The sequence below is a fragment of the Jaculus jaculus genome, chromosome 1 (genome assembly GCF_020740685.1).
Source record: "Jaculus jaculus isolate mJacJac1 chromosome 1, mJacJac1.mat.Y.cur, whole genome shotgun sequence".
In the NCBI taxonomy this organism is placed as follows: domain Eukaryota; kingdom Metazoa; phylum Chordata; class Mammalia; order Rodentia; family Dipodidae; genus Jaculus; species Jaculus jaculus.
This window is the reverse complement of record NC_059102.1, coordinates 153949853-153975806: the sequence shown is the minus strand read 5'-3', so window position 1 is coordinate 153975806 and position 25954 is coordinate 153949853. Positions and strand designations below refer to the sequence as shown.

Genomic DNA, 25954 nt, shown 5'->3' with positions numbered 1-25954 from the left:
GGCCTGATTTGTTCTGAGTTTGATTCCCCAGCATTCACACAAACAGCTGGGTGTGCCCCCAAACCCCTGGAACCCCACTCCCAAGGGAAGCAGAGGACCAGAGAATTGCTGACCCTCACTGGTCAATCTGACCAAAGCCAACAGCTTTGGGTTCAGTGAGAGACTCCATCCCAAGAAAACATGCGGATGAGAGCCACAGCACACCCTGTGTTCATCTCTGGCCTTCACACCTGTGCACGCAGGGCATGTGCATCTGCACATACATGTGCAGATGCCCTATACACACCCCTACATATACCACACACACACACGCACCTAAAACAGGAAACAAAGCTGAAGTGTATTTAAATAAAACCAAATACCCATTGCTTTGTTACAGGGTCTGTGGAATATTTCTGGGGGTGGGCGGGAGCAGTCCCTGAGAGCTCCCAGGATATAAGATGAGAGGCCTGCCTGTGTCTAGGTTGGGGGCTTGGTGCAGCTGTTAGGTAGAAGCAAAGGTCTGTTTGAGGGGCCCTGGTTGGCCTTGGAGTCCAGGCTTAGATAGGCGAGAGCTAACACCAAGCAAGTCTTCAGTGAACCCAGCCATAAGCCTAACCCTGGGCTTCTGTTGGGGCGCAAGGGACAACTCTCAGGACTTGCCAATCAAAGGTTAGAGTGCACTAGAACCACCCTCAGGACAGGGAGGCCCCTGTGCCCAGGTCCCCAGGCTCCTAAAAGAGATAGACAAGACTGGTGACTTGTCAGACCCGACTTCCTTCCCCTGATTGACACAGTCTCAGGGAAGACCCCAGACGGCCCTCAACCCAACCTTTACCCTGACCCACAGCCTGATCTTTGCCTCTGCCCTGGCACTAGCTCTGACCCTTTAAGGGGTTGGCATATGCTCTACCTTCGTTGCTCCTCATTCCCAGGAATGTCTTCCCCCAGTGAGTCTGAGGCAGGGCAGCAGCCTGAGGCCCATGGCCACCCCCTCAACTCAGTCCATGGGCATGCTGCAGAAGTGAGCAGAGCCAGCTGGATATAAAATACTGTGGGAATGCCAGCAGGGTGTAGTAGAACCCCTCCTGTCCCTCCTCCTACAAGGAGGAGAGATGAGGAGGGGGTCTCCAGAAACCAGCTGTCTATTCCAGAACCCAGGAACGTAAGGATGTTCCCAGGCATCTCCTAAGACCTCCTGGATCTGAAGCCCTGGCCAATTACCATCAGCACCTGGGACCCCAACATGTACTCTGTGCCCACAGGACCCCTCCCCAGGGTATTATTCCTTCTAGGCAGACCACTCATGATAAGTAGGGTGGGCCTAGCAGATGGTTATTTCTGGGGCTATGTAGGGATCAGAGGTAAGACCCGGTCTGGGAGCTGTCCAGTACCCTGGGTTACACAGTAGACTCACAAAGAGGTTCAGTCTTTCTGACACCCCCGGGGACAAGCCCCATTCATGGTACCCAGGCATGTGGCTGCCAGTACCTACAGTGACCTAGCCACAGGGAGGGCCAGGGCAGGTCCTGCCTTGCCCTGTCCACCCCTCAAGACAGCCAGATACGGGAGGTGTTTGTGGGCCCCTGGAGGGCATGTGTCAGACCCCCACTGGGAGTGGGAAGATAATGGGGCCACACTGCAGAATTTTCCAAAGAAGTCTGAGTCCTGATAAAGCAGAGTCCCAGATCCTGTTTGGCCACCACTGTGCCCAGCAGGCGGTAGTGATCACAGGCCTGGAGCATGGGGCACAGGTGGGTGAGGCAGGGGCAGGGCCCGCCACCCTTATATAAGGTGCACGGAGCTGGCCACTCGAGTTACGATAGGGGCAGCAGCAAGACTGCCGAGGCGCCAAGCGGCAGGAGGGCGGCCAGGGCTGGTGGCCACCTCTCTGTTCCAGGAGTGCCACCATGCTTGGGGTCCAGCTGCTGCTGCTGCTGCTGCTGCTGTCATTTGAGGGAGCCCTACTCAGTGCTGGTGAGTGGGTGTCTGCCAGACCATGCCTGGCAGGGGGTTAGAGGCCAGGCACCAGTGCCCTCTGCAGGCCCCTGTGTGTGGGAAAGCCCTCAGGTCTTCTCGCCCCACTGATTCTGCCCAAGGCAGAAGGGCCACATGGTCATCAGTGAGGTGGGAAGGGCCCAGCTGGAGGCCAGCATACCACTCACGCATTTACCCTGTGAGCTGGGCATGGTGGCCAGGGAGGGAGAAAGGCCACCTGGAGCAAGGGATGGGGTTCCCTCAAGTCCAATCTCAGTAGTCAAAGTACAGACAGCACAGCATGGTGACTTGAAACTAATCAGGCCTGGCACTTTTCCTCTCTCCACTTGGCCCGATCTTGAGAAGTCTCTGGTGGCCTGAGGGTTTGGCAGAGGCATAGAGAGACAGAGGCATATGTCACCCCAGCAGGGTGGATCTTGGGCCCTGGAGCCAAAGTCCCCAGACAGAGTCCAGGCTCTACCAGCTCATCACTGCTGGTGGAGCTCAGTGAAGAGGGGTTTTGGGCTCCATATCCCTAATGATGAGAGATGTGGTATGTCTCTGCCCTAGCCATGGCTCCGCACAGTCAGGAAGCCCCCTTAGGAACCAGACAGAACCCACCCTCAAGGTGTACCCAGCTGGGGGCCAAGGTGCTGGGTAGACCTCGAACTTGAAGCACAGCGTGAATGCCCCCTGCCTTGCCCCAGGCTGCCCCACCCCCTCCTCCAAGCCCCCACTCCCTGCAGTATAGACCCCCCCTCTTCCACCGCACAGGTGGCTCTGAGCTCCATTCAGTGACCTATGGGGTTCTGCTATGTCACCTAAGACCCTGCCCTGTCCTTTGCCCACCACACCTGGCAAGAAAAGGGGAGGGGGCTAACCTTGTAGAAGAGCTGAATCTGAGTCCCGTAAGACCACAGCCCAGGATGGTTGGTGAGGCACAGGTGAAGCTTAGCATGGAGGCATGGCGGGGCCCCAAGCTGAGACTCTGGGGAGCTGTCGGATTGGACTGTGGGAGGCCGGAGTGACTGCAGCAAGTATTTGAATGCCAACCCTGTGCAACCCAGTGGGAGGGCAGAGGCCAGCAGAGCATGAGCTCAGACAGCCCAAGCGGAGCCTGGGGCTGCAGTAAGCCGGGAAGGAAACTCCCATGCCAGCAAGGCCCATCTAGCATGGGCAGGGGTAGAGATCAGGGCTGCCAAGCATGTAGAAGGGAACAGCCCGTGCGCTGGTCAGTCAAGAGGGAGACACAGAAAGTCCCCGCAGTGAGACAGGGTGGGCAGTGACTGCTCCAGTTGCCTCTTGAGCATCTTCAAAGGCGTCTCCAGCTTGGAGTCAGCACCAGGCAGCCTAGGGCAGCCAGACTCAAATGAGGCTGGCACTGAGGGAGAATAGGGACTGGTCAAGGGAGGGAAGCACCTGCATGGGACAGAGGCCCCTTGGCACACAGCAGACAGGACAAGGAGGTGCCTGCGAGGTAATGAAGTCACAGGGCAGCTCTCAAGCCAATTCAGGCCAGAACCTACGCTTGTGCTGCTCCATGTGGAATGCAGTAGACCCTGGGGTGGGGGGCGGGGGGCTTTCCCATCTGAGAGTGTGGCTCCGTTTCTGCTCCCTCAAGGGGTGCTAGAGTGGGGATGGGTTCTCCCGACTTCCATGGACATCGCTTTGGACCTTCACCCCTGAAAGGGAAGGCCAGAACTGGGAAACCCTTTGCCCACTGACCGCTGAGGAGCGGAAGGGTGCTGAGGCTGGGCCCTAGCTTAAGAATGTGGATGTAAGTCATGAGCAGTCAAGCAGAAAATGATCTCGAGGCCAAAGTGGACCACAGGTGAAGGCGTGCACACGTAAGCAAGGCCTCCCTACTCAGTCCACTGACTCACATAGAAGCCCCTGTCCATGCCGGATAGAGTTCATGAGCCACCCCCCAAGGGCTGAGTCCCAAGGGCCTCACAGACGCTGTGGTCACTACGTTCCTCAACTGGTCCGTCTCTGCTCCTGGCGTCACCCAAGACGCACACACTCTAGGAGTGACTGGGGCAACGGGAGGGCGGCAGCGTCTTGTCCCAACTCTCAGGAAAAGATATGAGGGAGATCTGGCTTTGACATCTGTCATCACATCCATCACAAGGTAGCTGAGGCTAATGTGGCTGGCTAGGTAGGCATCCCCTTCCTTTACTGATTGATGCTTTGTGCCCCCCCTCAAAAGCTGCACTTGGTCAAAGTTGCCATCACCTGCTACAGAAAGGCCATTCTTCAGTCCAGGGTGCACAAGTAGATGTGTACTCCTGCTAGAAATAAGCTCCAAAGGCTAAGAAGAGCCTGATGTGGGGCCTGGGTGGGGAGCCGCGCCTGGAGGGCTGTATTGTGTGCTCAGCGAGGTGGGAGGCATGACAAGTCAGGAGCAGGAAGAAGGCTCGGGATGGGGACGTCATGACCCGCGGGAGCTCAGAGGCCATGAAAGGGGACACCGTGACCCGCAGGGAGCTCCGAGGCCTGGAAAGGGGGAAGTGCCATGAAGTCTGTGGCTAAGGAAAGATGGGTGGGAGCCCGAAGGCCCTCAGGGCAATCTTCTGGTTGCTGGCTGTGACCCAGCTTATTCGGATGTCTCTCTAGCAATGATCACATCCGTCCCAAGCCCCATCACAGCTCTTTCAGAGACTGCCAAGAAGGAAAAGGGCAAGAGGATGATGGATGGAGAGCAGGGTCCCAGCCTCGGGGTAGTTCACAGAGGACCCCCCAGGGAGACTGCCAGCCAGGCCAGGAACATCTGGAATGCTGCCAAGCAGAGGAGAGTGCTGGGTTTGGATGACTCTGCCCTCGGTCTCTCGCCCAGGCTGCTTTCTCCCAAAACACCCCAGGTGTACCCCCTTCTGGTCCCACCATGAGGTCCTCAGGGAATCCCTGGGAGGAGCTGGGTCCTCTAGATGCCCGATTTTGCCTTCAAGCCTGTGTCCTGCCCTTGGGTTCTCTATCTGCTGGGTCCCTGAGAGCCTGACGCAACTGAACGGGGAGTGGGGAGTGAGCCGAGCAGACAGGCAAGCAGGCGTCCCTGGCCAGAGGCTGTCAAAGCACCAGCGCCCAGGATGCCCCTGCCCTGAGGTCTGGCGCTTGTCTCTCAGGGATGTCCTAGGAATGTCCTGTTAGCTCTGCTCTATCCCCTGCCACCCATTAGCCTCACAGGATAGTGTGTCCCCCAGCAAGCCCTAGGAAAGACCGCCCCTAGGCCCTGTTCAAATGTCACCTCCCCAGATAGACAGACCTTCTAACACCGAGAGCCCCACCTCCCCACACACACAGCAGTAGCTCACTGTTCTTCCTTCTTTTCTCCCCGCACTCACCCCTGTCTGAGGCCTCTGCAGCATGCGGGACACTTCAGGAGCAAGCCCTGTGTTGTGCCTGGTGACAAGCGAAGAGTGGGCGCTCCATGCAGACAGGCTAAGCTAATGATGGGATGGGTGGGTGGGTGGGTGGATGGATGGATGGAAAGTGAGAAAGGAGAGAGGCTACATCTTGAGAAGGATGACATGATATTCAGGACTGAGGCTGGGCTCCACCTCCGCCCTTGTCTAGAGCCTGCCACCTCCTCGGTCACAGTGCAGATGAGCTGCGTGCTGGCCCAGTCCACAGCAAGAAAGTGCCTCTGTGGACTTGGCAGAGAAGGACTGTGCACTCGGGCGGCCTGGAACAGAAATGGACCAAAGCTTTCAGAGACAACTGTGGTGGGGTCAAGGGCACTCCCAGCACTAACCGCAGGTCCTGTCCATTCAGGTGCGGATACTTCCTTTGCCGATCCAGGTCCCTGGAAGCCAAAGAACTCTTCAGAGACAGGTGAGGGCCACCAGCCGCCACATCCTGCTGCCCAGAGGACTCAGAGTACAGGAAAGAGGGGTCTGAAGCTCGGGTCACACGGTGACACACACATTCACTTCCACAAGCACATTCGCTCTCTCGAGCACACCGTGTGTGATACTGCCAGCCTCGTTGGGTGCTGTGGTCTGGGATTCCCACAAAGGGATCAAGTAATGAGTGTCACAGCCCAGCCAATAAGTCTTCCCCAGAAGGCACCAACTTAGGGCTAGCTATTCAGGGGCAGTGATGTCTGAACCCGACCCTCCTCTGCCTAGACAGACTTTAGAAGAACCCTACTGGGTGGGGTGGGGAGGGAAGCCAAGCAATGGCTTCATGTTTTACGGATACTTGGGCTGGACATGCCACTAAGGAAGGTCCACAATCCTGTAAGGCCTGTGGACAGAAGACAGAGTCCAGTCCAGGGTTGGGTGGGCGTGGTGGATCTGGGACTCCAGTGGGATTCCCAGGATCATAGCTTGTAGAACAGGTTGCCCCAGACCTGGTCTGCCCAGTCAGTGGGGATGGAGCTTCAAGACTGTGCCACTTTCTCCACAGCCCCAGACAAGGGCTGGTGCTCCACGTGGGGAAACGGGCACTTCTCCACCTTTGACCATCTGGAGTACAACTTCTTGGGGAGGTGTAACTACATCTTCACGGCCACCTGCAAGGCTGCCTCACCAACCTTCAGTGTCCAGCTGCGACGAGGACCAGATGGAAACATCTCCCGCATCATCGTGGAGCTGGGGGCCTCTGTGGTCACCATAAACAAAGCAACCATCTCTATCAAGGACATTGGGTAGGCTGTGGGTCTGGGCCAGGCATCTGGAGAGGGCAAAAGATGTAGCTACTAACCATCGACTGTCACCCACAGGGTCATTAGCCTGCCCTACACTAGCAATGGACTCCAGATCACACCCTATGGCCAGAACATGCAACTGGTGGCCAAGCAGCTAGAGCTAGAGCTGGTGGTCATATGGGGTCCAGATGCCCATCTCATGGTGAGAACCACAGGGCTGGGCTGGGGCACCTGAAGAACTTGCATTGTTTATGAAGGTCTTCCTTAGGATGGGTGCCAGGAGCCTTGGCCCCTTGCCAACAGCCTTTGAGGACCTGGGCTTGGCAGACAGCTCAGTGTCCCCGTTTGAAAAGGGCCCAGCAAGGAAAGGAGCCCCTGAGGAGGAGCAGGATGGGAGTTTGGGGGAGCCTGAGACCTGTAAACAGGAAACAGCTTCTCCAGCTGGGTGGGGAGCCCCTCCCACACTGCCACGGAGCCCATCCATGCCGCCCCTCAGGTCTTGGTGGAGAGAAAGTACATGGGCAGACTGTGCGGGCTGTGCGGGAACTTCGATGGAAACGCTGACAATGAGTTTCTGAGCGAGGAAGGTAGGCGGGGTGAAGGAGAGGCGGTGAGAGCCCAGGCCTGTCTGTGGCCAGCCCCTTGTGCCAACCTCTGTCCTGTGCCATCTCCCCACTTACCAGGCAAACTCCTAGAACCCTACAAGTATGCCACACTCCAGAAACTGGATGACCCCAACGAGATCTGTGTCCACGAGGCCATCCCCAGTCCCCCCGTCCCACAGACTGCATATGTACGTGAGCTGGCCGGGTCCCCAGGGCCCCAGTAGAGCTGACCCACAGGGTCTGATATCTCTGGGGCCAGTACTCTGCCTACTCCCCACCGGGCCTCCCAAGCCATCCATGTGACCTCAAAATGGCTCTCTACTCAGGCCAAGATCTGTACTCGGCTGCTGAACCTGGTGTCTCCTGAGTGTAATGTGCCGAAGGACCCGCTGGTGCGGAGCTGCCAGGAGGACATGGCTACGTGCGCCCAGCCGGGCCAGCAGAACTGCAGCTGCGCCACGCTGTCTGAGTTCTCCCGGCGGTGCAGCATGGCCGGCCAGCCTGTCCGCAGCTGGCGGGGGCCTGGTACCTGCTGTGAGTTCGGGGCAAGGTAGCAGGAAGGGCAGCTTTGGGCAGAGAAGGGACTGTGCCCGGGTGAAGCTGGGGAAGGCAGAATTCTCTCACCCCACCTCATATCTGCAGCCCCAGGCCAGTGCCCGGCTAACCAGGTGTACCAGGAGTGCGGCGAGGTCTGCGTCAAGACCTGCTCCAACCCATATCACAGCTGCTCCAGCTTCTGCACCTCCGGTTGTTTCTGCCCAGATGGTGAGGGCATACACCAACATCTGCTTCCCCGGGCCCCAGCTTGACGAGGCTTGGCCCAGACATTCTGCCATCTGGCCCCGGGTCCTGGCCCCTTTCACCCATCTCCAGCCTCCCAGTGGATGCCATGGAGAGTGAGCAATGCTTAACGGAAGCTGCTGGAAAGAAGTGGGCTTTGAGCTGGACCTGAGAGACAGTTCTATATCCCTAAGACCCACAAGGGCCTGCCACTCACCCAGGTCCATACCTTGGTGACATACCTCAGGGCCATGGCTATTGCAAACAAATGGTTCAAGTGCAAATATGGCAAGAACTCAGCCACAGCATCTCCCCAGGGCTGGCAGGGGCAAAGAGAAGCAACAGAACCTGGGCCAACAGGGACCAGCACTCCACAGTGACAGGGGCACACTACCCCACCTAAGCCCAGGAACTCTGTCTCCCCGCACCCCGTAGGTACACTGATTGACGATATCTCCAAAAACCATACTTGCGTGCCAGTCAGCCAGTGCCCCTGCATGCACAATGGCGTGGTCTATGGCCCAGGGCAGATCATAGCGTCCACCTGCCAAACCTGGTGAGTTCAGAGAACAAGGAAAGACTCTGGCCAGCAGGGGGCGCTCCCTGGCCTGGAACCTGGGGAGGGAGGAGTGCCTTTTGCTCCAGGGGCCTCTCCAACTGGGGGTCACCTTGATGCCCACCTGCAGCCAGTGCACCATGGGCCACTGGACGTGCACAGAGCAGCCGTGCCCTGGACACTGCTCCCTGGAAGGAGGCTCCTTCATCACCACCTTTGATGCCAGGCCCTACCGTTTCCATGGCACCTGCACCTACACGCTCCTCCAGGTAGGATGAGTCCCAGGGCTGGGAGAATGGTACAGTCCCTCAGAGCCTGACCCCGCCTGTCTCCCTAGAGCTCGCAGCTTCCTGACGAGGGTACCCTCATGGCTGTATATGAAAAGACAGGTTACTCACACTCAGAGACCTCTCTAGCAGCCATCATCTATCTAAGCAAGAAGGTAAGGCTGCCCCATCCTGCAGCAAGCGTGGCTGTGGCCGACCACCTGCGGGCCCAGAGTCCTGCTGTCTCCCACCTCTCCCGCCTCCCCACCCCCAACTCAGGCCACCTTCCCTCCAGAACAAGATCATAATCTCAGAGGACGAAGTGATCACCAACAACGGGGACATCAAGTTTCTGCCCTACACAACCAGTAAGTCTACCCGTAGCAGGCACCCACATCCTTGTGAGGCCGCGTGACCTGGTCAGCCCACTCAACCCCGCGTCCTTGTAGGTAATATCACCGTCTTCAGGCAGACGTCCACCCATCTCCAGATGGTCACCACCTTTGGGCTGCAACTCGTGATCCAGCTGCAGCCTGTCTTCCAGGTGTACATCACTGTCGGGCCCCAATTCAGAGGCCAAACCAAAGGTGAGCTGCTGCCCTGGCCGGTCACTCCCAGGGTCAGCCTGGCTGCATCCTCCCCCGTGGCAGCCAGGCAGCGGGGAAGGCCCAAGAAGAACCAAGAATGTACCCGCTGGCCCTGTACATTCAGGGAGCCTGTGGCCCCAGTCTCAGGGGAGTGGGCCCTGTGAGGCTGGGGATGACCTCTCACTGCCGAAAAGAGGCAAATGTCAGGGCACGTGAGGGTACTGCAGGGGAAGGGCAGGAGGTCTTGGCCATCCTCATATCCCGGCCCACTCAGGGCTTTGTGGCAATTTCAACGGGGACACAACCGATGACTTCATGACCAGCATGGGCATCGACGAGAGCACCGCCTCCCTGTTTGTGGACTCCTGGCGGGCAGGGAATTGCCCACCTGCCCTAGCACGAGAGACGGACCCTTGCTCCATGAGCCAACTCAACAGTGAGTACCCCACACCCCGCCCTCAGCCACCCAGGCCTATGGGGCGGGGAAGGGATGGGAGACCCACAGCTCACGGAGCACTATCCCCAGAGGTGTGTGCGGAGACCCACTGCTCCATGCTGCTGAAGAAGGGCAGTGTGTTTGAGAGGTGCCATGCTGTGGTCAATCCTACACCCTTCTACAAGGTGAGGCCCATAGGCGTCCCACCGCAGGGAAGGAGCTTCGGGGGTCTCATCGCTGGGGCAGGCAGATGCCTACGGCTCACTCTTCCTGCAGAGATGCGTGTACCAGGCCTGTAACTACGAGGAGACTTTCCCACACATCTGTGCTGCCCTTGGGGCCTACGTGCACGCCTGCTCCACCTGGGGTGTCCCGCTCTGGGGCTGGAGGAGCATTGTGGATAACTGCAGTGAGTGCTGCACTGCGCAGGGCCATGGGACGCAGGAGTAATGGGGGTTGCTCCATGGGGTCGGGTCGCCGGGGGATCCCTTGGGTCATTATGGGGTGGTCCTAGGCCCAACCATCTTAGTGCCCACTGGTCTCATGATGGCCCCAGACTCCGCCCCCTCCCTGGCTGCCCGTTCCCACGGCCTGATCCCCAGTTCCCTGCAGCTGTCTCTTGCACCGGCAACCGTACATTCAGCTACGACAGCCAAGCCTGTGGGCGCACGTGCCTGTCCCTGTCGGACCACGCAGCCGAATGCCACGCCAGTGCCGTGCCTGTGGACGGCTGCAACTGTCCCAGTGGGACCTACCTAAACCACAAGGCAGAGTGTGTGCAAAAATCCCAGTGCCCCTGCCTGCTGGACGGCAACAAGTTGATTGAGGCCTACCAGTCCACCGTGGTCAAGGGGATCCTGTGGTGAGGAGGGCAGGGCTAGGTGGGGCTGCTTGGGGAAAGGCCCTGTGTACCCGAGAGCTCAAGTCTCTCTCTCTCTCTCTCTCTCTCTCTCTCTCTCTCTCTCTCTCTCTCTCAGCTACTGTATCAGTGGACGCCTGAGCTGCCCGAAGCAGGCAGAGATGTTCTTGGGTAAGCGCACATGGCAGGAGGCCGCCGGCAGGACTCTGCACTGCCCGGGTCTCGCCCAGTCCGTCTGACCTTCCCTCTTTCTTTCTGCAGCATCCTGTCCGGCCCCCAAGACCTTCCGCTCCTGTAGCCAGTCCTCAGAAGACAAATTTGGGGCTGCATGTGCCCCCACGTGCCACATGCTGGCCACGGGCATTGACTGTGTAAGGAGCAGTGGAGACGGGCTGCTGGACTACCGGATGGCTTCCACGAACCTGCAGTAGCCCAGTGCTACGCAGGGCCATGCTCTGTCCCTTAGTTTCCATCTGTCCCAGTGGAGGTGCTGGGTGGGGGAGGGGTCAAGGGGTCAGGAGCCTCTCTGTGGCCGGGAAGCTGGAATACTAGGCACTTGTCTGTGGAGTTCTGGCCTCCAGCTTGGGGGTGCGGCCATTCATCCCCGTGGGTGTGACAGCCCATTCTGATGCTCACAGGCATGGGACCTTTCTTCAAGGGTGGATGGTCTCTCTAAGAGCAAATCCTAGCTACCCACAGAGACTCCAGAACAGGCTAGGCGCAAGGAAAGGTCTAGGTAAAATGCTGAGGAGGTCTCTGAGGAAGCAGAAACATTGAGGCCATCTGCAAGGGGTCACTAACCCTGACTGTCCCTCAGGTACCCACCAAATGTGAACCTGGCTGTGTTTGTGCCAAGGGACTCTATGAAAACAGCAACGGACAGTGTGTGCCTGCCGAGGAGTGTCCGTGTGACTTTGAAGGGGTCTCTTACCCTGGGGGTGCCATACTTCACAATGACTGTAAAACCTGGTAGGCCATACCTCATTCTTTTTTTTTAAAATTTTTTAATTTATTTATTTGAGAGCGACAGACACAGAGAGAAAGACAGATAGAGGGAGAGAGAGAGAATGGGCGTGCCAGGGCTTCCAGCCTCTGCAAACAAACTCCAGATGCGTGCGCCCCCTTGTGCATCTGGCTAACGTGGGACCTGGGGAACCGAGCCTCGAACCGGGGTCCTTAGGCTTCACAGGCAAGCACTTAACCACTAAGCCATCTCTCCAGCCCCATACCTCATTCTATAGAGACCTACAAGCTGGACCTCGTGGGCCATGTGGGCAAAAAGGAGCACCCAGAGGTGGTATGACCGGGGGTGGGTGTCCTGGGGTCATAGACCAGGGGGCTTCCAGGAACTCCAAGGACACCACCTTGTATGGGAGAGGACGCCCCTCATGCCCCACCCTCCACCTTCTCCTAGCACCTGCTCCCAGGGGAGGTGGACCTGCCAACAGAACGCATACTGCTCATCCACCTGCGTCCTCTATGGGGAGGGCCATGTCGTCACTTTTGACAGACAGCGCTTTGTGTTTGATGGCAACTGCGAGTACACCCTGGCCACGGTAAACAAGCACCAGGCCCAATGCCAAGGGCTACGTGGAGGGGGCCACACGGACTCCTCCTCAGTACCCCCTCCCTACAGGATGACTGTGGTGCCAACAGCTCGCAGCCCACCTTCAAGATTCTCACGGAGAACGTCATCTGCGGGAAGTCGGGGGTCACCTGCTCCAGAGCCATCAAGATCTTCCTGGGTGTAAGCTGGGCCTGGGCGGCAGGAGGGAAGGGACCCTATTTCATGCCAGACCCTCCACCCCCAGGTTCCTCCACTGAGCATGCTTCCCAATTGCCCCTCCTTATCTGTATGACCGGGTGGGCTGGTCAGAGACTGACTGACTATTCACCCAATGGGCACTTGCACACTAGTGGCTGTGGCCTCCGCTAGGCTCCCACAGCTATGGATCATCTTGTGGGCAGAGGAGAAAGGGTTACCTGGGAATCTGGATCTGTTTCCACATCTCTGGAACCTTCTGCCCAGAGCTGGTTCCTAGCAGATACACCCACATCTCCTTGCTGCTGTTTTGTTTGTTTGTTTTTCGTTGCTTTTTTTTTTTTTTTTTTTTTTTTGGTCCTTGCTATGTATGTGTGTATGGTGTGTATCCGTGTGTGTTCAAGTATGAATGTGTGTGTTCATGTGTGTGAGTATGCATGCCACGGCACGTTTGGAGGTCAGAAGACAACCTGGGATGTCAGTCTTCACCCTCCACACTACTTCAGGCAGTCTCTCTTACTTACCTTTGCACACACCAGGGCCGCTGGCCCATGAGCTTCCAGAGATTCACCTGCCTCTGCCTTCCACCTCATCACAGAGGCAGTGGGGTCACAGATAAACCCTGGGTGTCCGGCTCTACATGGGTGCTGGGGACCTGAACTCTATTCTTTGTGTTTGCATGGCAAGCACTTTGCCTAATGAGCTGAGTCCCTAGCCCTTGTTGCTGTGTGGGTGTTTTGTTTTGTTTTGTTTTGTTTTTTGCTATGTATCCATGTGTGTGGCATGTGTGGGTTGTGTGTGTGGAATTGTATGTGCGTGTGGTATACTATGTATAGTATATGCACATGTATGTACACACGTGTGGAGGAGACTGTTGGTTCTTTCTTTTTTTTTTCAAATTTTTATTAGCATTTTCCATGATTATAAAAAAAATCCCACGTTAATTCCCTCCCCCCCACTTTCTCCTTTGAAATTCCATTCTCCATCATATTACCTCCCCATCACAATCATTGTACTTACGTATATACAATATCAACCTATTAAGTACCCTCTTCCCTTCCTTTCTCTTCCCTTTATGTCTCCTTTTTAACTTACTGGCCTCTGCTACTAAGTATTTTCATTCTCACGCAGAAGCCCAGTCATCTTTTTTTTTTTTTTTTTTTTTTTTTTTTTTTGAGGTAGGGTCTCACTGTGGCCCAGGCTGACCTGGAGTTTACTGTGTAGTCTCAGGGTGGCCTTGAACTCACAGCAATCCTCCTACCTCTGCCTCCTGAGTGCTGGGATTAAAGGCGTGCACCACCATGCCCAGCTTGTTGGTTCTCTCTTGATTGCTCATCTGTATGTTTCTTTGAGACAGTCTCTCATTGAACCAAGAATTGCCAATTTTTTTGGTCAGACTGGCTGACCAGTGAGCCCCACTGACTCTCTGCTCTCTACAAAACTGGGGTTACAGGTATGCATGGCCATACCCCGCTATTCATATGGGTGCCAGGGAATAGAAACCAGACTAGGGCTGGAGAGATGGCTCAGGAGTTAAGGTGCTTGCCTACAAAGCCTAAGGACCTGAGTGTGATTCCCCAGTACCCATGTAAAGCCAGATGCAAGAACCCAGGCTGCAGGCCCTCTCAGGCTCCCACAGGAAGCATTCTTACCTGCTAAGCTATCTCCCCAGTCTTCACTGTAGCTGTGTGTTTTTTGTTTAACATTTTATTCATTTATTTGAGAGAGAGAGACAGACAGATAAAGAGAATAGGTGCTCCAGGGTCTCCAGCCACTGCAAACAAACTCCAGATACACGTGCCACCTTGTGCATCTGGCTTATGTGGGTCCTGGGGAATCAAACTTGGGTCCTTAGACTTCACAGGCAAGCACCTTAGCCACTGAGCCATCTCTCCAGCACTGTTGCTGCATTTTGCGTTTGTCTCAGGTAGCCCAGGCTGGCCTCAAATTCACCATGAAAGCAGAGGCTAGACTTTTACTACTAATCCTCCTGACCCCACCTCCCAAGTGCTACGATTACAGGTGGCGAGCCACCACATGTGGCTTAACAGACACAGTGGGTCCCACCTTAGGGAACACAGTTAAAGGATGAAACATGGACACAGGGTGGCCAGCTGCCCAGGGCACTGAACAGAGGGACACAACTGGCAGGCAGCATATGACAGCCCTGATCCCCACAGGGCCTGTCCATCACGATGGCAGACAGAAACTACACGGTCAGCGGAGAGGACCCTCTCATCCACTTCCAGATGAAGCCCAGCTCCCTGCACCTCATCCTGGACGTGGACATCCCGGGGAAGGCGAACCTGACCCTCGTGTGGAACAAGCACATGAGTGTCTCCATCAAGATCCGCCGCAGCACCCAGGTACCTACCACACCCTGGCGGGGGAGCCCCGACAGGATCCCCGGCTGCTTTCGGCAGGGGTGGGCGGGTCTACCCGAGCAGCCTGCTGGGCTCCCCAGCCAGCTGTCTCCGCAGGACGCCCTCTGCGGCCTGTGCGGCAATTACAACAAGAACATGAAGGATGACTTCGAGACACGCAGCAAGTACGTGGCATCCAGCGAGCTAGAGTTTGTGAACTCGTGGAAGGAGAATCCTCTGTGCGGGGACGCCAGCTACGTGGCGGATCCCTGCAGCCTGAACACCTTCCGTCGCTCCTGGGCGGAGCGCAAGTGCAGTATCATCAACAGTCAGACCTTTGCCGCTTGCCACAGCAAGGTGGGCCCCATTCCTCCCAGGTGGGGGTGCCAAACACAGTCATCCCACTCTAGGATGTCAGGGGGACACACGCCATCTACCACAGCAAGACCAGCAGCGCCCTCTCAGGTTGGGGCACCCTGCAGTGTGGGGAGTAGGCAGGTGGAGAGAGAGAGCAGGAGCCACTGCCTGAGGTCAGGGGTCCCCCATAAGCTACAGCTGCTTATTAGCCCCACGCCTCTGTCTATAAGAGACTTGTGACAGCCCCTGAAGACCACATCACCCCTGCAGACACCTGCTCGGGAATGCACGGCCCAAAGAGGAGACACTGGGGGAAGCCCAGCCCTACCCAGGGGCAAGCTTTTTGAACTCAGGCTCCTGAGCTAGCCCCTGGGCTTTGTGGCTGGATAAGATGGGCCGGCACTGCAGCAGAGACCAGCCGCAGGTGTTCACGGGCTCTGAGGGCATGAGCCCCAGGGCTGTGGGGGAAGAGGACTGGAGAGAGAAGAAAACCCGCAAGTGGCAGGCATGCACGCCAAAGAGGGCGACCGGGTTTAGCCATTCGTGGCTCCCACTGGGAGGTCTCTGGATACCTGAGCACAGATTAGACCCTTCACGACAGGTTTGGCTGTGGGCTACAGCCACATACACACGCACACACTGACACAGGGTCCCCACACAGGTGTACCACCTGCCCTACTATGAGGCCTGTGTACGTGACACCTGCGGGTGTGACATGGGTGGTGACTGTGAGTGTCTGTGCGATGCGGTGGCCGCCTATGCCAAGGCCTGCCTGGACAAGGGCGTGTGCGTGGACTGGAGGTCCCCAGACTTCTGCCGTAAGTATCATGCCCCGTTTCTGCTCCTGCCTCCCTCAGGAGCCCATCCCAGAAGACCTCTCCCCAAACAGGCACCAAGCTACTTCCCTACAGGACACCCTGGGTCACTAGCCATATCCCAGCCACCCCAGCCATAGGCTTCTCAAGAGGAGACCCTCCCCTGCCAACAGAACTGTTGCTCAGGCCTCACTGCCCACTGATGGGACACCCTTTCTCTCAGCCATCTACTGTGACTTCTACAACACTCACACACGCGTGAACGAGAACAAGTACCAGTATGCGAGGGAGGTCAACTGCACCTGGCATTACCAGCCCTGCCTCTGTCCCGGGAGCCTGGAGAGCTTCCTGGATACCAACATCGAAGGTATGAGACCCAAGGACACACACACCTTCACATGGGGCACTTGTTCATTTATAAACCCATGTGCTCATTGACTCATCTACACATTCATTCATCCGTGCACACACTCCTTATCCACACATCCATTCACAATGCATTCATCGGCCCTCTCGTATTCACTCATTCATTCATCCACCCACACATTTCTCATGCATCCACCTATGCATTCATCCATACTCTTAGCAGATGTGTACTGAGCACCAGGCCCAGTTCTGGGTTGGGGACACTGCTTCATACAAAATAGCCCTGCCCGCCAGGAGCATCTAGCCAAGGAGAGATGTTCAAAACCAAAAGGAAGGAAGGAAAACACACACACACACACACACACACACACACACACACACACCTGGCAGATGGCGTGCATGCTATAGGAGAAGAAGACACGGCAGGAGCCATGGGGCTACCTCAGCCAGATGGAGTCTTGCCGCACAAGAGAATCCCTGTCACAGTGCAAAATAAGACGAGTCAGGGTTGAGGATAGAGGCAGGCACCTCCACATTAAAAGGGACATTTAGGAGCTGGAGAGTTGAGTGGTTAAGGTGCTTGCCTGCAAAGCCAAAGGACCCAGGTTCACAAGAGTGGAGGGCCAGAGTAAAGAGTGTTAGTCACATGAGGCAGAGTCTCTGGGGCCCAACCTGTGGCTTCAGAGGCTGCAGTGAGGTGGGAAGGGGTGAATGGCAGGGGCATGAATGGGGGGGCACAGAACAGCAGTGGTCCTTGAAGGTGGGAGAGGAGCACTGAGCCTAACCTTTCTGCCCCAGGCTGCTACAACTGTTCCCAGGACAAGTACTTTGACCACGGAACCGGGACCTGCGTGCCCTGCGGTAAGTCTAGGCAGCTGTCCCAACCACTGGACAGCACCGCCCCTAGGCAACCTGGCTTAGGTGCCCTTGTGCTCCAGCTTATGTCAAGCTCCTATCCAACCTCAGCACCCTGGGCCTGGTACCCTACCCCTTGGAGCACAAACACACAGGCTCCGGTAATATCACAGTAGATAATAAAGACACAGGAAATGCATCACTGGACACCTTGCCCCCTCTACTGCTTCCCCAGCCCAGCCACTGCCCAGCCCCAACCTCAAGGTAGAGTCCCCCACACTAGCCAGAGAACTTGGATACACAGTGGGAATCTTCCTGGGAAGATTCTAGATGCCACCCTTCCACGGTGCCTTAACCGGTGTCCTCCCACTCCCAGGCTGACCACAACACGAGGGAGGGGAGAGGTGGGACAGTCAAGTTCTCTGGGGTGACTCAGCCCTGGGATAGTTCACAGAAGCCCTACTATAGGGAGGCTGTGTGAGCAGCTGACCCTGAAGGCTCTCTCCTTTCGCAACACCACCCACCACCACTCTGTCGCCAACCACTACAGGTGATTGCACACACCCTTGGTACCACAGAATGCAAGCTTTCCCTGGGGCTCACCTTGGCTACAGTAGACAGTCTCCCTACACACATGTGCCCAGACCCAGTATCTGTTGGGCCCGGGGAGGGTAAGGAATGCACCTTGCAGTCCTGGGTCAGAGGAGGAAAGGCATGAAAAGCTGAGCTCCTGGTGATGATTGGCCCACACTGGACCTTCTACCAGTGTTTCAACAGATGAGCCCCCAAGAAGGCCCCAACAGGGGTCCGCACTGCTTTCAGAGGACCACAAAAAAAGACCCTGCCCATTCCATCCTCAGCAGGCAGAACAGCCTCTTCCCAAAGGGGTGCCAGGACCAGACCCTGCTCATGCATGAGAACACATCTGCCCCATACAGGTTCACGGCCTCCGGAAGTCCAGCCTTCCACAGCAACCACCACTACTACCAGGTCCTACAGTTCCAGCTCCCCAGCCACAGCTGTGGGCCCCACCTACTCACCAGGCCTCTCAGCTTCATCTTCAGCCCCACCTTCTACTGATGGAGAAACAGGCTGGACCACCAAGAAACCCACCATCTCCTTGGGAGGTGAAAAAGAGGGCATGCACAGTGGGGTGGGTGTATCCATGTCCTTCCCACTGAGATATGGCCAAGGGCAGCAGTTCAGCACAGAATTCCTTGAGCTTGAAAGACAAGCTGGAGGAGAGGAGGGTTTTGGAAATCTTACACTTTAAGCTGGCCTCTAGATGTGGCAATTTCATATTGAAGCTGCCCCTGGAATGTGTGTGGAACCTGCTGGGCCTAATGCAGACTCCATGCTGCAGTCCATTCTGTCCCCTGCCCCTCCCCCTGCAAATATACACACGCAGCAGGACCCTATTTGCTGCTGGAGACAATGAATGAATGGAACATCAGTCCACAGAGTTGACCACCTGTGGGCAGAGGAGTGGCTAACAGCCACTGTACTCACTGCCCTGAGGATGAGGCCATGCCAGCTAGATGGACCCTTGCAGGCCAGAGAAGACACAAGGCTGGTGCTCCTCAAGTGAGGATCACTTCACAAGAAGGGAGCCAGGGCCCCAGGTAGGGAACAAGGGGCAAGGACACAAATGCAGATGGAAAAAGGACCTTTTCATGGCTCTCTCCTGCAGGATCCACTCGAACCACCATCGCTATCACACCACAACCAACGTCACCTCTGACACCTATAGCGACAGCAAGCTCAACAGCCCCAGGGGTCACAGTGACCCAGGCCACAACTGAGCCCACAGCATCTTCCTTAAGCCCAGCCACAAAGTCCACAGCTCAATTCACAACGCACACCACGGTGACACGGATAACCTCAGCCATGCCTGGGACGTCCCCAAGCCAAGGTGAGTCACAGCCCATGGGAAGCCAGGGTACACGTGCAGCCAGTTCTGACCACGGAATAGCAGGTCCAGCCAGGAAAGAGGCCTTCCTGTAGTATCCAGAGGGCACGCAGGAAGAAGCCAAAATTGCATTCGAGCAGCAGAAGGGGAGGAAACAGCCTGGTGCCCAGTCACAAATTCAGGCACTGAGACAAGCAGGTCAAGGAGCAAAGGGCCAGTCAAGGTGGTAAGTTCACAGCAAAGAGTGCAGAGCCTGAGGTCCCAGAAACTTCAGCGCGGGAGGCACCAAGGAAAATCAGGTGACTAAAAAGGGAAGATACCAGGGGCATCAATATATTGAGGAGCCCGTGGCAGACCCATATGGTCAGAAAACAAGGCAAAAATCAAAGTCCGGTAACACAGCAAAACATATATGAAAGATTGTGGACTTGAGCACAGCATTAACAGCTCTCATGATCCACAGCAACATCGGCCTATCAGGAAAGTCAAAGACCAGGTGCAACGGTTAGCAGCCACGCGACAGAGACTGCCTTGACAGCACACCAAACAAGCGAAAGCCAGAGACCTACAGCACCACCCAAAACCAGTTCCTGGACTTCTCCAACTACGCCCTCCCTCGTTACATCCACCACACTCTCCCTGCCATTCTCTTTCTCCACAACTCCACAGACCACAGGTCCTTCCTTGGGAACTTCAATTAAGACCACTGCCTTTCCAACCCCATCTACAACCGAGGCCTCTTTGACCTCTCTGCCTCCATTTTCCACATCCTCAGTGACACTAACTTCTCCGATCACCCCAACAGGCCCCTCCATGGTCCCCTCATATTCCACCACAAGCCCATCTATCAACATTCTTATGACCACCACAAGCAAGGGAACAGGGCACCCTCACACAGAGCCAACACTGTCTTCCACCACCAGGGCCACCAGTCAAGGCTACAGTTCATACACCACAGCCAGTACCAGTCCTCACCCATCACATTCTAACTCCACACCCCACCATCAGTCCACTTTGGGTTCAGCCACGACTATCTCCCCTGAGTCCACCAGCGGAATAACTAGCACACAAGAGGCACACCCTACCTCAGGCACTCCCAGCAGCCCACACACCCCATTCACGACTCACTCCTCACCCACGGTCCCTGTCTCCAACAATGCACACACCACTGGGATCCCCACAGGAACATCTGTGCAAATGACTACCACCTTCCCAACCACATCGCTTCTGCAGACTTCACTGGTCACTCCAGTGCCTACTCTTTCCACAACCTCCATGATATCAACATCGCATATTCTCAGCACTCCAACCACCTCACACATGGTCTCATCAGCACCAGTCTCATGGCCGCACAGCACCATCCTTCCAACCACTACACTTGAGGGAACAGGATCCACACACACAGAGCCACCTTTGACTTCCACGACCAGAGCCACCACACAGGCCCACATTTCATTCTCTACAGCCTCTACCACTCCTGCCCTCATCTCACGGCCTTCTGCTACACCCAGCCAGCAGTCCACAACACTGCCAGCCACCACCATCACTCCTAAATCCACCACTAGTGCAACTGGAACCACGATGGCCCACACCACCTCAGGCACAATCAGTAGTCCTCCTGTGCCATTAACCACACACTCCACACCCACAGTCTCTGTCTCTACCAGGCCACACACCACAGGTCTCCACACAGGAACATCCCTACAGACCACTACCACCATTCCAACCGCATCTTCACCCCAGACCCCTCTCTCTCCATTGTCCACATCCTCGGTGACACCAACTTCTCAGATACTCACAACTCCAACCAGCACACATATGGTATCAACAATTCCCACCTCAAGTCCACCAACTACCTTGTTTCCCACCACCACAGTCAAGAACACTGAGTCCCCACACACAGCACCAACACTGACTTCCACCACTCAGGCTACCATCCAAACCCACAGCTCCTTCTCCACAGCCAGTACCTCACCTTCCCATCCTTCACACCCTCCATCCACACCCCACCAGCAGTCCACATCAGTTCTCACCACCAGCATCACACCCAAGTCCACCAGAAGTACAATTGGAACAACAGTGGTCCACACCACCTCAGGCACACCCAGCAGCCCACACACCCCATTCACGACTCACTCTTCACCCACAGTTCCTGTCTCCAACACTGCACACACCACTGGGATCCCCACAGGAACATCTGTGCAAAACACCACAATCTTTCCAACCACATCGCTTCCGCAGACTTCACTGGTCACTCCAGTGCCAAACCATTCCACATCCTCCCTGATATCAACGACTCATATTCTCAGCACTCCAACTCCCTCACACATGGTTTCATCAGCACCAGTGTCATGGCCGCCCAGCACCATCCTTCCAACCACTACACTTGAGGGAACAGGCTCCACACACACAGCGCCACCTTTGACTTCCACTACCAGCGCCACCACACAGGAACACATTTCATTCTCTACAGCATCTACCACTCCTTCCCTCATCTCACAGCCTTCTGCTACACCCAGCCAGCAGTCCATAACACTGCCAGCCACCACCATCACTCCTAAATCCACCACTAGTGCAACGGGAACCACGATGGCCCACACCACCTCAGGCACACTCAGTAGTCCTCCTGTGCCATTAACCACACACTCCACACCCACAGTCTCTGTCTCTACCAGGCCACACACCACAGGTCTCCACACAGGAACATCCCTACAGACCACCACCACCATTCCAACCCCATCTTCACCCCAGACCTCTCTGTCTTCTCTGTCTCCATTTTCCACATCCTCGGTGACACCAACTTCTCAGATACTCATGACTCCAACCAGCGCACATACGGTATCAACAATTCCCACCTCAAGTCCATCAACTACCTTGTTTCCCACCACCACAGTCAAGAACACTGAGTCCCCACACACAGCACCAACACTGACTTCCACCACTCAGGCTACCATCCAAACCCACAGCTCCTTCTCCACAGCCAGTACCTCACCTTCCCATCCTTCACACCCTCCCTCCACACCCCACCAGCAGTCCACATCAGTTCTCACCACCAGCATCACACCCAAGTCCACCAGAAGTACAATTGGAACAACAGTGGTCCACACCACCTCAGGCACACCCAGCAGCCCACACACCCCATTCACGACTCACTCTTCACCCACAGTTCCTGTCTCCAACACTCCACACACCACTGGGGTCCCCACAGGAACATCTGTACAAATGACTACCACCTTCCCAATCACATCGCTTCTGCAGACTTCACTGGTCACTCCAGTGCCTACACATTCCACATCCTCCATGATATCAACATCTCATATTCTCAGCACTCCAACCAGCCCACACATGGTCCCATCAGCACCAGTCTCATGGCCGCCCAGCACCATCCTTCCAACCACTACACTTGAGGGAACAGGCTCCTCACAAACAGCGCCACCTTTGACTTCCACGACCAGCGCCACCACACAGGCCCACATTTCATTCTCTACAGATTCTACCACCCCTTCCCTCATCTCACAAACTTCTGCTACACCCAGCCAGCAGTCCACAACACTACCAGCCACCGCCATCACTCCTAAATACACCACTAGTGCAACTGGAACCACGATGGCCCACACCACCTCAGGCACAATCAGTAGTCCTCCTGTGCCATTAACCACACACTCCACACCCACAGTCTCTGTCTCTACCAGGCCACACACCACAGGTCTCCAAACAGAAACATCCCTACAGACCACCACCACCATTCCAACCACATCTTCACCCCAGGCCCCTCTCTCTCCATTTTCCACATCCTCGGTGACACCAACTTCTCAGATACTCACGACTCCAACCAGCACACATACGGTATCAACAATTCCCACCTCAAGTCCATCAACTACCATGTTTCCCACCACCACAGTCAAGAACACTGAGTCCCCACACACAGCACCAACACTGACTTCCACCACTCAGGCTACCATCCAAACCCACAGCTCCCTCTCCACAGCCAGTACCTCACCTTCCCATCCTTCACACCCTCCATCCACACCCCACCAGCAGTCCACATCAATTCTCACCACCAGCATCACACCCAAGTCCACCAGAAGTACAATTGGAACAACAGTGGTCCACACCACCTCAGGCACACCCAGTACCCCAAACACCCCATTCCCGACTCACTCTTCACCCACAGTTCCTGTCTCCAACACTCCACACACCACTGGGGTCCCCACAGGAACATCTGTACAAATGACTACCACCTTCCCAACCACATCGCTTCTGCAGACTTCACTGGTCACTCCAGTGCCTACACGTTCCACATCCTCCATGATATCAACATCGCATATTCTCAGCACTCCAACGACCTCACACATGGTCTCATCAGCACCAGTCTCATGGCCGCACAGCACCATCCTTCCAACCACTACACTTGAGGGAACAGGCTCCACACACACAGCGCCACATTTGACTTCCACGACCAGCGCCACTACACAGGCCCACATTTCATTCTCTACAGCCTCTACCACCCCTTCCCTCATCTCACAGCCTTCTGCTACACCCAGCCAGCAGTCCACAACACTGCCAGCCACCACCATCACTCCTAAATCCACCACTAGTGCAACTGGAACCACGATGGCCCACACCACCTCAGGCACAATCAGTAGTCCTCCTGTGCCATTAACCACACACTCCACACCCACAGTCTCTGTCTCTACCAGGCCACACACCACAGGTCTCCAAACAGAAACATCCCTACAGACCACCACCACCATTCCAACCCCATCTTCACCCCAGACCTCTCTGTCTTCTCTGTCTCCATTTACCACATCCTCGGTGACACCAACTTCTCAGATACTCACGACTCCAACCAGCGCACATACGGTATCAACAATTCCCACCTCAAGTCCATCAACTACCTTGTTTCCCACCACCACAGTCAAGAGCACTGAGTCCCCACACACAGCACCAACACTGACTTCCACCACTCAGGCTACCATCCAAACCCACAGCTCCCTCTCCACAGCCAGTACCTCACCTTCCCATCCTTCACACCCTCCCTCCACACCCCACCAGCAGTCCACATCAGTTCTCACCACCAGCATCACACCCAAGTCCACCAGTAGTACAACTGGAACATCAGTGGTCCACACCACCTCAGGCACACCCAGCAGCCCACACACCCCATTCACGACTCACTCTTCACCCACAGTTCCTGTCTCCAACACTCCACACACCACTGGGGTCCCCACAGGAACATCTGTGCAAATGACTACCACCTTCCCAACCACATCGCTTCTGCAGACTTCACTGGTCACTCCAGTGCCTACACATTCCACATCCTCCATGATATCAACATCTCATATTCTCAGCACTCCAACCAGCCCACACATGGTCCCATCAGCACCAGTCTCATGGCCGCCCAGCACCATCCTTCCAACCACTACACTTGAGGGAACAGGCTCCACACACACCGTACCACCTTTCACCTCCACAACCAGCGCCACTACACAGGCCCACATTTCATTCTCTACAGCCTCTACCACTCCTTCCCTCATCTCACAGCCTTCTGCTACACCCAGCCAGCAGTCCACAACACTACCAGCCACCACCGTCACTCCTAAATCCACCACTAGTGCAACTGGAACCACGATGGCCCACACCACCTCAGGCACAATCAGTAGTCCTCCTGTGCCATTAACCACACACTCCACACCCACAGTCTCTGTCTCTACCAGGCCACACACCACAGGTCTCCAAACAGAAACATCCCTACAGACCACCACCACCATTCCAACCACATCTTCACCCCAGACCCCTCTCTCTCCATTTTCCACATCCTCGGTGACATCAACTTCTCAGATGCTCACAACTCCAACCAGCACACATATGGTATCAACAATTCCCACCTCAAGTCCACCAACTACCTTGTTTCCCACCACCACAGTCAAGAACACTGAGTCCCCACACACAGCACCAACACTGACTTCCACCACTCAGGCTACCATCCAAACCCACAGCTCCTTCTCCACAGCCACTACCTCACCTTCCCATCCTTCACACCCTCCCTCCACACCCCACCAGCAGTCCACATCAGTTCTCACCACCAGCATCACACCCAAGTCCACCAGTAGTACAACTGGAACATCAGTGGTCCACACCACCTCAGGCACACCCAGCAGCCCACACACCCCATTCACAACTCACTCTTCACCCACAGTTCCTGTCTCCAACACTCCACACACCACTGGGGTCCCCACAGGAACATCTGTGCAAATGACTACCACCTTCCCAACCGCATCGCTTCTGCAGACTTCACTGGTCACTCCAGTGCCTACACATTCCACATCCTCCATGATATCAACATCGCATATTCTCAGCACTCCAACCAGCCCACACATGGTCCCATCAGCACCAGTCTCATGGCCGCCCAGCACCATCCTTCCAACCACTACACTTGAGGGAACAGGCTCCACACACACCGTACCACCTTTCACCTCCACAGCCAGCGCCACCACACAGGCCCACATTTCATTCTCTACAGCCTCTACCACTCCTTCCCTCATCTCACAGCCTTCTGCTACACCCAGCCAGCAGTCCACAACACTACCAGCCACCACCGTCACTCCTAAATCCACCACTAGTGCAACTGGAACCACGATGGCCCACACCACCTCAGGCACAATCAGTAGTCCTCCTGTGCCATTAACCACACACTCCACACCCACAGTCTCTGTCTCTACCAGGCCACACACCACAGGTCTCCAAACAGAAACATCCCTACAGACCACCACCACCATTCCAACCACATCTTCACCCCAGACCCCTCTCTCTCCATTTTCCACATCCTCAGTG

The 25954-nt window shown here is 55.9% G+C and overlaps 1 protein-coding gene across 1 annotated transcript in view; it reads left to right on the top strand.

Annotated features, from left to right (window-relative positions):
• Nucleotides 1-1910: 1910 nt before the first annotated feature.
• Nucleotides 1911-25954, top strand: part of Muc6 (mucin 6, oligomeric mucus/gel-forming) — a gene marked incomplete at its 5' end in the record, with an annotated part of 29033 nt that continues 4989 nt past the window's right edge. The window contains 31 exons of the mRNA XM_045135197.1: nucleotides 1911-1956; nucleotides 5728-5787; nucleotides 6364-6604; nucleotides 6680-6806; nucleotides 7101-7191; nucleotides 7288-7397; nucleotides 7536-7743; nucleotides 7852-7974; nucleotides 8425-8545; nucleotides 8676-8814; nucleotides 8883-8987; nucleotides 9107-9179; nucleotides 9261-9398; nucleotides 9673-9834; nucleotides 9925-10019; nucleotides 10111-10243; nucleotides 10447-10696; nucleotides 10812-10864; nucleotides 10955-11064; nucleotides 11511-11662; nucleotides 12108-12249; nucleotides 12330-12440; nucleotides 14636-14821; nucleotides 14936-15175; nucleotides 15837-15993; nucleotides 16214-16357; nucleotides 17155-17217; nucleotides 17726-17761; nucleotides 18150-18338; nucleotides 18902-19150; nucleotides 23897-23983. Of these exons, the coding sequence (XP_044991132.1) occupies nucleotides 1911-1956; nucleotides 5728-5787; nucleotides 6364-6604; nucleotides 6680-6806; nucleotides 7101-7191; nucleotides 7288-7397; nucleotides 7536-7743; nucleotides 7852-7974; nucleotides 8425-8545; nucleotides 8676-8814; nucleotides 8883-8987; nucleotides 9107-9179; nucleotides 9261-9398; nucleotides 9673-9834; nucleotides 9925-10019; nucleotides 10111-10243; nucleotides 10447-10696; nucleotides 10812-10864; nucleotides 10955-11064; nucleotides 11511-11662; nucleotides 12108-12249; nucleotides 12330-12440; nucleotides 14636-14821; nucleotides 14936-15175; nucleotides 15837-15993; nucleotides 16214-16357; nucleotides 17155-17217; nucleotides 17726-17761; nucleotides 18150-18338; nucleotides 18902-19150; nucleotides 23897-23983 (4141 nt within the window). The remainder of the gene's footprint in view (nucleotides 1957-5727; nucleotides 5788-6363; nucleotides 6605-6679; nucleotides 6807-7100; nucleotides 7192-7287; nucleotides 7398-7535; nucleotides 7744-7851; nucleotides 7975-8424; nucleotides 8546-8675; nucleotides 8815-8882; nucleotides 8988-9106; nucleotides 9180-9260; nucleotides 9399-9672; nucleotides 9835-9924; nucleotides 10020-10110; nucleotides 10244-10446; nucleotides 10697-10811; nucleotides 10865-10954; nucleotides 11065-11510; nucleotides 11663-12107; nucleotides 12250-12329; nucleotides 12441-14635; nucleotides 14822-14935; nucleotides 15176-15836; nucleotides 15994-16213; nucleotides 16358-17154; nucleotides 17218-17725; nucleotides 17762-18149; nucleotides 18339-18901; nucleotides 19151-23896; nucleotides 23984-25954) is intronic.